Raw genomic sequence first — 13,084 nt, forward strand, 5'->3', positions numbered from 1 at the left:
CAGAGACTTGGAAGGGTAAAAGGGAGAAAACTTGTGGGTTGAGATAAGAACAGTTTAATAGTTGAGGGAAAAGAAAATAGAAGAGTAGTATTAGTATTAATAATAATATCATAATAACAATACAATAATAATAACCAAAGGAAGTGATACACTATACAGTTGCTCACCACCCACCGACCGATGCCCTGAGCAGCGATCGCTGCCCCACAGACAACTCCCTCCAGTTTCTATACTGAGCATGATGTCACATGGTATGGAATAGCCCTTTGGCCAGTCTGGGTCAGCTGTCCTGGCTGTGCCCCCTCCCAGCTTCTTGTGCACCGGGCAGAGCATGGGAAGCTGAAAAGTCCTTGACTAGTGGAAGCACTACTTCGCAACAACAAAAACATCAGTGTGTTATCAACATTATTCTCATCCTAAATCCAAAACACAGCACTGTACCAGCTACTAGGAAGAAAATTAACGCTACCCCAGCTGAAACCAGGACATCCCTCAGGAGAGGGGAGTGAGCAAGCAGCTGGCGGGGGGCTTAGCGGCTACATTATGGACTTATTTCTATTTTCACTAAAAACAGTAACAGTAGCATGCTCTAACATTTCTTTTCTCCTTCTTGATGATGATATACTTAATTTCTTTACTTTTATTCCTCTCCTTCATTCTTACTTGACAAGACAGCTATAACTTAACAGAATTTAGCCCTTGGCATGAAGTTTTTAGAACAATGGTTTTTCTCTCATTGCGAGCTCTTTGTTATCATTTCATGGTAACACCTCTTAGACAATATTGCCCCTAATTCATTTCTGCTCTCTTTCATCCTTATTTCAAGTGTGTGCGAGAGGAGTTCATTTTTTTATCAAAAAAATGCCAAGGGACAGATCCCAAACTGGTGAAAAGCACAAAGCAGGCCAAAGATTTACGAGATGTACACTGATACAACACCATTATCTTCCTTTTGGATCTCTGAAGACCTCATCCTTCAGCAGCATGCCTGGAAGGTCTGAAGTCCCTCCACCTGCCCTGTAGGTCAGCACTGAAGGTGAAATCACTGCGGTCAGAGGAGGTGTTTTGATTCTCTTCTCAGCCTAAAGCATCACCTGGGTCAGGAGATATTCCAGGACACCTCAAGGGGCATCATGCTCCTCTGGACCCAAAAGGGGAATCTCAGGTGTCATGGCATACCAACACTTGTGTTCAGGGACCTGCTCAAAACACCCATCTCCTTTTCGCTTGAGTTTGCTCAAGTAACCCTTGAGTTGATTCCCATCCACTGCTGGTTGTCTTCCTCCACAGGAGGAGAACACAGGGGGCATCCCCCATCCTCATCCTCCTTGCCAGTCTCTCCAGCAGAGCCTGTATTCCTCCACTGCAGAACCCCATGTGAGCAAGCTGTCCCACCACATCTCATTTCATCCAAATCTGTCACAGTTGTGTGACAAGCCACGGGGCTCCAGCTCCTCCTGCCTCTGATCCACCTCCTCCTAGCTCTGATCCACCTCCTCCTCCACAGCTCAGCTGTGGCACCTGGGTGGAGTGCAGACTTCTCACAGGGAAACCTGAGCAGTGACCCTGACCAGAAGACCATTGGACAGCGAGCTGTGCTGCGCTGCATGTACAGCCTGGCCTTCACGCCTGTGCCATGCAGAACGGAGCCTTTGGCCGCAGGACAACTTCAGCAACTCTTTGTCACAGAGGAGCCTGCAGGCAGCTCCCACTCAGTACTGCCCTTACACCTCCTGCGTGGCCTTGCCTGTGTCTAACAATGCAGCAAGGAGTTCTCAGGAGAACATCGTTTCTGTTAGACTGTAGAGATGATGGAAAGAGTTCTTCTTTTGTAATAAATGCCTCCAGTAGCTTGAATGATCAAAACAGGGGAATGGCTTCTATGGGTGGGGTGCGCATGGCATGCTGCATGTGGGTCAGAGGCCTGTTCAATGCTACACCACCTGGGGTTCCCACCATCTAAATGGGACCTAAGATGATCTGCATGATTCTCTCTTCATAGTGTTAGTGCTTATGAACAGCATGTTAAATGATACCTCGCAGAGTCTGGCTGCCTTTCTTACTCGAATTACAATGAACCAGCGGTGAAAAACACTCTCTCTGCACACTTGCATGCAGCCCCTCCAGTCCCATGGACTGGTAAGGGTGCAGTTTGCTCAAGGAACCCCTGGCTTGATCCCCATCCACTGCTGGTTGCCCTCCTCCAGCGTCCTGCCTCAAAGCACTGAGGCCAGGGAGACATCGCTGTTGTTAACGAAGGAAAGAGGATGTAGAGTATCTCAGATCTATCCACACCTACTCTTACTAAATTTAGCAGTGGTCTCACAGTATTTCTGACTCTTCCTTAGCTCTTCCTGAAGTAGCAACAGCTCATCTTAATGCCCTTGGATTCTCTTTGGAGTTTCAATTAAGTTTTGAGATGAACGCTAGCAGTGCTTGGATTATGCTGTCCTTGAAGACAAGATGTATCCAGGCACGCTGTTAACATGATTGGCCTGTTCCTTGATCGAATCGCCAAGGGAGGGAGTAAAGACCCCGGTGTGGGGTGCTTTGTGTTCATGCAATGCAGGCAGCTATTGCGTAGAGAAGGGACAGACCTTGTTTCTCTGATGGCACCTGATGGCTGATGCCTCTGACTGATGGCATCAGCCAATGGCACACAGGCACCAAATCCCACTTGCTGCGATGCCGTCAGGGGTGTCTGTCATGCACCTGCCCTGAATGGGGATTGCTTTCCTGTAGGTGCTGTGCTGTCCCTGCCAGCCCTGGCATCTCAGGTTGCTCTGTGGGCCTGGGTTTGAAAATTAGATTGAGTCGACACCCAGAATTCTGTAAGGCAATGTGAGGATGAACATGAGGCAACTGCCAACACAGTGAGTGGAGACCTAGTAAATACAGCTCATGGAGAAGAGAAAGAGAGAGCCTGAGCTCTCCCTATGGCACATGACTCCATTCCATCATAGGAATACCTCCATAGGCCACCCTGAACAGAATGAGTAGGGGCAGGTTCCATTGCCCTTAATTTGGGCATCAGCTGTCATTTTAGTTGGCCAAAGAAAACTCCCAAGAACCTCCAAGAAGATGCTGTCAGTGTCTGATGTTGTCCTGTCTCCACATCTGCCAGCACCTATCTTCAATCCCTCTCTATTGCTTGCACCTATCTTTGACCACCTCTAGCACCTCAGCTGTGACCACACATTTGCACCTGAACAGCTCACTCCTGGCCTCCACCACCATTAATTACCATGGGAGCTGAGGCAAGGAGCTCACACGCAGGTGCGTCTTTAATGCCCACCTGAAGAGAGGCAAGAGGAATCCCACCTCCTGTGGGTTGGTGGTGTGCATGGGAGGGAGCAGAGTCCCCTGCCAGCCCCAGGACTACAAACCATGGAGAGGATGCCTTGCCTGCCTCAGTTGCATCCCTTCCCTCAGCAGGGGTAAAGGAGAGCCCTGTCTCATGTCCTGTCTAATGATGGGCCAAGAAAAGCTGATATTTGCACCTAACTCTGTCTCCCAGCAGGGAAATGCCACTGCTGGAAAGAAGCGTCTCTCCCCAGCTGAGGGAGGGAACATCAGTGATGCCTTCGGCCTGTTTCACAGCAGGTTCCCCTGGAGCCCCAGGGACAAATCAAGGGAGCCCAGAGGGGGTAGAGAAATTGCCACCTTGGGCTGGTCCTTTGCTGCTGAGCTGGGCCAGGCTCCTGGGACACAGGGAGCTCATGGGAAACAGCTCTGCCCAGGAGCAGCAGCTCTGCAAAGTGCAGCAGGGCTGAGGGCACTGCCTGTAGGCACCAAGGGGAGAGGAGCAGGGCAGGGAGAGCTTAAAGGCAGTCTGGGGTGTAAGGGAAGTTGAGAGCTCACTGGGGGAGAAATCTTCACAGCCCTCTATGTGGTAAGTACCTGCAGGAAGGGCAATGTACCTGCAGCTGGTGGAAAGATCTCCAAAAGCTGGCGCATCCCACAGTCAGGAGGACTGCCCCAGCTTCTCTAGTGTAGAGGAGAAGGACATGCTGCACAGCAGGGCTTCCCTGCTGCACCCTCAGAGGGACAGGGCATCACAGCTGCCTTCTCCCAGGGACAGCTGCAGGGGGTGACTGTGTGTGTGCAGCCAGGGGTGCCCGGGGCTGTCCTTCAGAGCAGGGTCCCTGTGCCCCAGGGGGCTGTGTGCCGGGGCAGGGACTCTGCTGCCTGCCAGGGTCAGGACTCAGCCTCCCTTGGCAGCTCCCCATGGCACTGCGGAAAGAAGCTGTGGGTGGAAGGAACAACTTCTGGCAGGGCAGGGTCCTTCTGTTGTGGAGAGGGTGCTGCGTGGGTCAGGGCTGCTCACAGCTCCAGATCACCACCAGGAAACTTCCAAGGGGCTGTTTCAAGAGGAAGGTCAAGGCAGAGTTTGCTATAAAGAGATTTCCCGAGCCTGTGTTTTCAGTGCCCTACTCTGAGGGCAGGGAACAGGAGCAGGGGTGGGGCCGGGGAAGGGAAAGAGAAATAGAAAAGGACCTGTCAAGTTTGGACAAGTCATTGAGACTCCTGAGCTGTAACTTGGAGTGGCCAGTAGGTCATCTAACAGCCTCCTAAAGTGCCTTCAGCCCCTCCTCTGCCTAGGGACAGCAGCAGCATCACTTCTGCTGCACCATCAGGGCTGTTCTGACCTGCCCTTCTGAACCTCCCGACAGGAACATGTGCCCAGCCAGTGCCCTGCAAACAGGCAGGTTTCTGTAGGGCCAAGGGGAGTGCACAGAGGTTGGCATGGGGTCTGTGAGTGCTGACAGGGAAAAGACATGGCACAGGGAATCATTTCCCAGGAGGAAAATCTCCAGGCAGCAGGGTTACGATCAGGGAATGAGAGGAAACTTACTTAAAAGAGCAATGTTGTGGGAGGGAGAATTCAGAAACCTCCGTATCATCCCCTCCAATGCAGACCCTTCCTCTGAGCAAGCCCCCTTGCCTCTTCTCCCACCCACCAAAGCCTCTGCCCTCAGGGCTGGGGGTTCCAAGCCATGAACCACCTCCTCTGCAGCCAGAGCTCCAGCAGAGCCGTGGTGCAGCTCTCCAGCCACGGGCCCAGTTCCCTCTGCAGAGCGCAGGGGCTGAGAGCAGCTGCCCGGCAATGTTGGGGTCTGGGAGGTGGTGTGCACAGCTGGGGAAGGGTTACGCTGTCTGAGTGCCCGACTGCCTCTGCCCTGGCCTCTCTCAGCCAGAACCTCCCTGTATTTTTCCTTCTTTCTCCACTTGTCTGTGTGATTGCTCTTGTTATCCTGGTCTTGCTGTCAGGCTCTCTGGGGGTGGCAGTTTCAGCTGCAGAGTCACACGCTGATCCTGTGGGGCCTTTCGTGCAGCTGTGTCCCTGGGAACAAGTGTCCCAGCCTTCCTCTCATCTGTGAGGCTGTGGACAATGCAGGCTGTGGGGCTGGGGCATGAGCTGGTTTGCCCTTAGTGAGATACCATCATGAAAAAACTGAGGCATCTCCTTGAGGTATCCTTCCAAGCTGTGAGCTGCCCTCCAGAAGGCAAATCTGTCCTATAGCATCTTTGTGTTACCTGAAAGCCCCATGGAGAAGCACAGAGATGCAATGGCCAAGGAAATGCTCTTGGGTTGGTGAAATGAGCCCTGTGTGTCCTTGGCTACAAGTGGGCTGCTGAGGCCTTGAGAAAGGATGAGACATTTAGTGGTCTGCACTGGATCCCTGTGCTCTCAGCAGTGTCTGCTGGCTTTTCACAGGAACACAGCAGTGTGATCGCCCTCAGTCTCAGAAAGGTGCAAGGCCAGGGCCTCTCGGACTTAGGGACAGACCAGCTCCCCTCACTCTGCTCTAATCTCAAGGCAATCCTCTTGCCTTGCAGGATTTGCTCTGTTCTCCCTGAGTGCAACAGAAATACTGAGGGTTTCTGACGTCCCAAAACAATCCTCAAAGAAGAGGGGAGAAATTATTTTTCAAAAAAACTTTTCAGTCTGCCTTCTGCATTCCTCATTCCTTAGCACTGGGAGTGCAGATGCTGACAAGCCCTTCTGCATTAGGGATGGTTTCATCTGACAAAGCTGAATACTAGGATTGGACCGTGCTTCCACTGTTCCCATGAACGCACTGCTGCACAGCGGGGCTGACACCTCGGCAGCCAGAGGGCAGAGGCCCAGCTCCTCACGGCACATTCAACCAGCACAAAGCACAGCTTCAGCCATGGAGCTGAAGGAAGGTCTCCTAGGAAAGGGAAATGTGTGTGTGTTTATGTGTGTTTGTGTGCAGCAAGGGGAGGGTCTGTAGGAAATGGCTTTTAGTTTTGCTCAGAAAAGTCTCCCCTAACTTGTCAATGACTTTTCCTCCTTGCACAGGTCCCCGTGCCCAGAGGCAGCAAATGTCCAATGCCAGCTCCATCACCCAGTTCCTCCTCCTGGCATTCACGGACACACGGGAGCTGCAGCTCATGCACTTCTGGCTCTTCCTTGGCATCTACCTGGCTGCCCTCCTGGGCAACGGCCTCATCATCACCGCTGTAGTCTGTGAACAACTCCTCCACACCCCCATGTATTTCTTCCTCCTCAACCTCACCCTCTTCGACCTGGGCTCCATCTCTACCACTGTTCCCAAAGCCGTGGCCAATTCCCTCTGGGACACCAGGGCTGTCTCCTACCAGGGATGTGCTGCCCAGATCTTTTTCTTTCCCTTCTTGATGGTAGGGGAATATTTTCTTCTCACCATCATGGCCTACAACCGCTACGTTGCCATCTGCGAACCCCTGCACTATGGGACCCTCCTGGGCAGCAGAGCTTGTGTCCACATGGCAGCAGCTGCCTGGGGCAGTGGCTTTCTCAATTCTCTGCTGCACACTGCCAGTACGTTTTCACTCCCACTCTGCCAAGGCAATGCTGTGAACCAGTTCTTCTGTGAAATCCCCCAGATCCTCAAGCTCTCCTGCTTAGATGCATACCTCAGGGAATTTTGGGCTATTGTGGTTAGTATCTTTGTGGAATTTGGGTGTTTTGTTTTCATTGTGGTGTCCTATGTGCACATCTTCAGGGCTGTGCTGAAGAGCCCTTCTGAGCAGGGACGGCACAAAGCCTTTTCCACGTGCCTCCCTCACCTGGCTGTGGTCTCCCTGTTTATCAGCACTGGCATGTTTGCCTACCTGAAGCCTCCCTCCATCTCCTCCCCATCGCTGGATCTGGTGGTGGCCGTTCTGTACTCAGTGGTGCCTCCAGCAGTGAACCCCCTCATCTACAGCATGAGGAACAAGGAGCTTAAAGACACATTGAAGAACCTGATTCAATCAGCTCTTTTCAGCAGCATTAACCTGCTCGTGTCTCTTCAGAAGTAATTTCAAATTCATCTCAAGAAACCCGTGTTTTGGGCATTTTGCCTGTGATAACCGTGTCTGTCCATGCCTGCATCCACTCCACTCCACCAGAGGCCTGAACCCAGCCTGTCTGACCCAGAGGCCTGTTCACATGTGGCTGGCACAATGGTACAGCTTGCCTCCCATGTCGCATCTCTGGAATAAAAGGGGATTTCCTCAGTGCTGGTGCCTGGAGGTTGGGCTCTTCTGCCAAAGCTGAGGTCAGGCTGAACAAATTGCCCCCACAATGCCGTGCTGCTTTGCTTGGCTTCTCCATGGGATGAGGGGAGGAGGGCATGGGGCAATGTGTTAGAGAATGGGCCTGGGCTGAGCCTTCACCTGTGGGTGCCCAGTTCCTCTGGAGATGGTGAATGATCGACAGGGATCTGCCTGGGACATCACCCCATGGCTTTCAGGCACCACAGCCCACTCGCTCTGCAGAGCAGTACCAACAGCCTGGGGCCCTGTGGAGAGCACGGGGAGGGGGTAGGAGCGGCACATCAGGCCAGGACAGACAAACTTCCCTGGTGAAAGGCTCTCTGGGGGCAGGGAGATGCCTGGAGAAGAGCAAAGAAGCACCTCTGTGCTTCCAGGGGGTTATAAATGACAAAGAGAAATCTATTTCTGAATGCACCAGCTCGGGCAGGCTTTTCTATTGCTTGGGCAGCCGGAGCAGCCTGAGGATCCCAGGAGTCTTTTCCTGGGGGAGGGGCTGGCACAGAGGGCCTTGCTGGCAGTGGACAATAAGGATGTCTTGGAGACAGGAGCAGCCACTGGCTTCCATCTCCTCATGCCATGGCTGGCCCTCAGCCCTGGGGCTGATGGGGAGGCTGAGACACCTCTCTGCCTCCCAGGAGCTACTGTGACCTTCAGAGGGGCTGGGGCTGTGGGGTTGAGTGTGCAGAGCTCTGCAGTACCCATCAATGGGCACTGCCATGGGGTCAGCCCAGAATGGGCTGCTTTTCTGGGCTGGACAGGGGGGAGATGGGTAGGGGGCGGGAAGTGATGGGGAGAGCCAGAGAGGGACTGGGCTGGGCTGGGAAGTGCTCAGGAGAGGAAGACACTGAAGTTAGCTGAGCTGCCTGACCTTGCAGGGTGAGGACTCACACCAGGGGTTGGTGCTGCAGAGCCAGGGCTCGTGGAAGGGAGCTGAGACTTGCAGAGACAGGAGAGAGGAGGCTGCTCTGTGCCTTTGGTGCCATGGAGATTGGGGCAGGTGCCCCAGGGCATTTGTAACCCCCCAGCCTTTCTCCCTGGCCATTTCCAGCACTGGCAGCACACCCCAAGTTTATGGGTGAATTGTCCTGTTTGGCCATTTCCAGCCTCCTGCTGGGCTCAGTGCTTGAATCCCTCTGCTTGAAGCAAAGGACCTCCAAGATGGTCAGGGACTGGAGCACCTTTCCCCTGAGGAGAGGCTAAGGGAGATGAGCTAGCACAGCCTGGGGAAATGAAGGCTGAGAGGACCTCACTGTGGCCTGCCAGTACCTACAAGGACTTGATGGAGAAGAGAGAGACAGGCTTTTCACCGTGGGGCATGGCGGGAGGACAAAAGACAGGGGGTGGAAGGTGAAAGAGGAGAGATTAAGCCTGCAGATAAGGAAAGTCTCTTTCAGTGTGAGCTGAGCCAAGCGTTGGAGCAGGTCACCCAGAGATGCTGTGCAGACTCCGTCCTTGGAGGTTTCCAGACTCAGACTGGATCAAGCCATGAACAACCTGGTCTGACCCTTTTTTTTCTGGCAGGTTGGACTGCAGGACTCCCGACATCCCCTCCAACTTGAACTGATCCTATGGTGTCAGGCCCCTTCTCTGATAACCACAGATCAAATGTTTATGGGGCAGGAATTTTCCTGTGCTGTATGTGACCACCTAAACTAACATCTCAGCCAGTGAAAAGAGGTCGATACCCCAGTGTGACTCTCTCTCGGCAAAGACTGAGGGGTATCGCTGACAGTCCTGGGCAGGAACTGTCTTGGGGGCACAGAGCTCTGAGCAAGACACAAAATGACCTTTTCTTTAAATGCTGCTAGTCCGAAAAGAAAGATGTTTAGAAAATGTCAATAAACATAAAACAAAGAATTAAACAGAAAGCTGCAAAGCAAAGAAAATGTTTAAAAACACTTTTCAGCTTTTAAATTTTATTGTGGTTGGATGTAGGACCCAAATGCCTTCAGCTACAGGGACACAGACACCTCCTGCCAGTGCAGATGCCCTGGGAACCCCCTGCCCAGCCTCTGCCTGCAGATCCCGAGGGGCTCTGCTCTCCCACACGTCCTGCCTGAGAGCTGCCAGCCCCAGGCAAACACCTCAGGTACACGGAGGCCTCTAAAAGCCGCCCTGGATGTTTTATGGTCAGGCAAACAAGGTCTGCCTGGAAAGGTGAACAAATCTGCAACACTGAGAAAAAAATAGGAGCCCATTTTCACCAGCTGAAACAATTGAGTACTTTTAATACAGTGGCAGGGTTTTCCCATCATGCCAGAATGGGAATTTGCAGGGAGTGCATTAATCATAGGAGAAAAAATACTGATCTCCTGTACTTGCATTATGGCTGCTCTATCATATTACGCTGCGTATTCAGTCTCCCTTATCTTTCAGGTCTTCCCACCTCTCTTGATTAAATGACCATGTCTAAGCGCATCTTCTCAGCAGAGGTAGTGGGACATTTGCCCTTCCCATTGCTCTCCAGGCTCCCTCCTCCCCCTGCTTTTTGTTCATTCAGATGCCTCCCAATTATCTCGTCACTGCTTTGAGCTTCAGGGACTTAGAAACTCGCCCCATCTTTCAGGAGTCAAATTCACTCTTTCATCAGCTTCTTCCTTGCATTTATATCTATCCCTTCCTATCTCTCTGTCAAAAACAGTTCTTGTATGGCTGTCGTCGTTGGCCATCTCCACCCCAGGATGTCCTACGCTGTCCCACGCCTGTGCCTGTTTCCCTGCAGGCTGTAGACACACGATCCACTTCCCCACCTTGCTCTCATCCTCCCATGTCCCTGCCTGTACCAATATCTCTCTCTGAAACAGAAAGCCATGGGCTGATCACAGACAAACACCACCACCACCAGTGACCAGTTGCACCACGCCACTACCCTTCAAGTGACATTTCATCTTCCTCATGCCCAGGCTCAGGCTCCAAAGCTTTTCCTTCCTCATGCTGTTTCCTCTACAAAGGAAATCTTCATCCTCCCTGAAACCACCTCTCAAGCGACTGCAGGCTACTACAACCTTGCCCTTGGCCTCTATGCCATGAGGCCAAAGCAGCCCAGGTCCCTCGGTCTCTCCACACAAGCCATGTGATTCAGCCCCTTCAGCCCAGCTTGGCAGGCCACCTCTGGACCTTCTCCAGTTCCTCCCCACTCCTGCAGAACATGGAGCCCCACACCAGGACAGATTATTTCAGATGTGGCCACAACAGTGCTGAGTCAAGGCAACTCCCCTTTTCTGGGTGGTTACGCTCATCCTAATTCAGCCCTGTGTGCAGCTGGCCTTATTCATGGTCAGCATGCTCCACTGGCTCCTATTGCATCCCTTGGAGCGACCACGGCCTTCTCCTCAGGCTCACTCCTCAGCTGGTCAGCTCCAAGCTTGCCCTGATACATGGGGTTATTCTTCCCCTGATGCAGGACTGGCCACTTCTCCTTGTCAAACTTGATGAGCTTTCTGTTGGCCAAATCCCAGAGTTTCCCAGGGTCCCCATGAACTGAAGCTTCCTTGTGTCAGCTGTTCATGTGTGCGTGTAGGTGGCTCACCCTGTCCTGTGGTGCCTCTAACAAGATGACAGCATGAGGAATTGAAGTCCATGATGGATAATAAAAGGAGGTAGTAGTTTAACGGCCTTGCTGACCAAGGTAGGAATTCCCAATGCTGCCAGCCCAGAAACACCAAAGGAGGGCAACAGGCAAGCAAAGCCAGGGCCAGCGGGTAAAGGGAAATCAGGGGTGGGCTTCTTGAATGAATGAGAGGGATTGAGGATGACCAAAGGGAAGAACTCGGGAGAAGGGACACAGGGAATCAGAAAGTTGGAGGTGAAGCAAAGGGTACAACCAGGGCTGTTTGTGGGCACCTGTCAAGTAGCCCTCAGTCTCAGCAGGCAATCAGCATGGCTGGGCACACCTCTGGTGGGCCTGCACAGGAATGCAGACGGCTTGGGGAGCAAACAGGAGGAATTAGGAGTCTGTGGGTAGTTCTTGAGCTGTAATCTCACTTGGGTATCAGAGACATGGTCAGATAGCTCACAGCACTGGAGCTTGGCCATGGATGGAAGCTGCCTCTTTAGGAAGGATGGGGCAGGTCAGTGAGGAGGGGAAGGTGCCCTGTCTGTGGGCGAGCAGAAGGAAAGCATGGAGCTCTGCTAGTGACAGGTGAGGAGCCAGATGAGAGCCGATGGATCAGGATTAGTGGGCAGAGCAACATTACCACGGGTAATGTTGTAGTTGGTGTCTGCTGTGGACCAACTGGATTAGGAAGAAGCAACAGATGAGGCCTTCTTAAGACAAGTAGAAGCAGCTTCTCATTTGCAGGCCCTGGTCCTCGTGGGGGACATTACCCAGCTGGACATCTGCCAGAGAGGCAGCACAGCAGGGCACAAGACACTCAGGAGGTTTCTGGAGGGCACCAAGAACCTCCCGAGCATTCAGAGAGGGTGTTAGGAAAGCCAAAGCCCATCTTGATCTCAATCTGGTGATTCCATCTGGACATGAAGGGCATCAAGAAAGGATTTAACAATGATGCCAGCAGCAAAAGGACGGCTCAGGAAAATATGGGCCTGCTGCTAGATGGGGTGGGACCCTGGTGACAGAGAACACAGAGAGGGCCAAGGTACTCCACGCCTTCTTCCTCTCTGCGTTTACTGGTAAGACCAACCTTCAGGAATCCCAGGCCCCCAAGACCAGAGGCAAGGAGCAAGGAAGACTTCCCCTTGGTGCAGGAGTCTCAGCTTAGGGAACATGGAAACAAACGGCACATGCATAAGTCCTTGGGACCTGAGGGGATGCACTCATGAGTGCTGAGGAAGATGGCTGATGTCCTTGCAAGGTGACCTGAAATCATGTTTGAAAGGTCAAGGGGATCTGGTGAGGTTCCTGAGGACGGGAAGACAGCAAATGGAAACCTTATCTTGAAGCAGAGCAAGAAAGAGGAGGCAGGGAGCTGTCAGCCTGTCTCCCATTCTACCCCTATAGACAAGCTGAGCAAGTATGGACTGGCTAAGTGGAAAATGAGAGGGACTGAAAACTGACTGAGTCCCAGAGGGTTGTGTCCAGTGGCACAAAGTCCAGCTGGAGGATAATCACCAGTGGGGTAGCCCAAGGGTTGATACTGGGTCCCATTTTGTTCAGCCTTTCATTACAGTCCTGGAGGATGGGAGCAAGGGCATCCTGAGCAAGTTTGTGGATGATCTAAAATTGGGAGGAGTGGCTGATAGACCGGCTGGTTGCACTGCTGCTCAGAAGGACCTGGGCAAGCTGGAGAACTGGGCAGAGAGGAACCTCATGAAGTTCAACAAAGGAAAACACAGAGTCCTGCCCCTGGGCAGGAAGGACCTTGTGGACCAGGACAGGCTGGGGGACAACTGGCTGGAAAGCAGGTTTCTAGAGAAGGATCAAGGGGTCCTGGTGGACAGCAAGCTGACCACAAGCCAGCAGTGTGGCTGTGTGGCAAAGCAGGCCGACAGCCTCCTGGGCCGCATTCAGGAGAGGTTGGCCAGCAGGTCAAGAGAGGTGATCCTGCCCCTCTAGTCAGTGCTGGTGAGGCCACAT

The 13,084-nt window shown here is 52.8% G+C and overlaps 1 protein-coding gene across 1 annotated transcript; it reads left to right on the top strand.

Moving 5' to 3' along the window:
* Positions 1 to 6,351: 6,351 nt before the first annotated feature.
* On the top strand, positions 6,352 to 7,311 carry LOC309603977 (olfactory receptor 14C36-like; the record flags this gene model as incomplete). Its single annotated transcript, XM_082338847.1, has 1 exon — positions 6,352 to 7,311. The coding sequence occupies one exon, from the start codon at positions 6,352 to 6,354 to the stop codon at positions 7,309 to 7,311; it is 960 nt and encodes a 319-aa protein (XP_082194973.1).
* Positions 7,312 to 13,084: the final 5,773 nt, after the last annotated feature.

Source organism: Platalea leucorodia (genome assembly GCF_965183815.1).
Source record: "Platalea leucorodia genome assembly, contig: HAP1_HAP1_SCAFFOLD_284, whole genome shotgun sequence".
NCBI classification, from domain to species: domain Eukaryota; kingdom Metazoa; phylum Chordata; class Aves; order Pelecaniformes; family Threskiornithidae; genus Platalea; species Platalea leucorodia.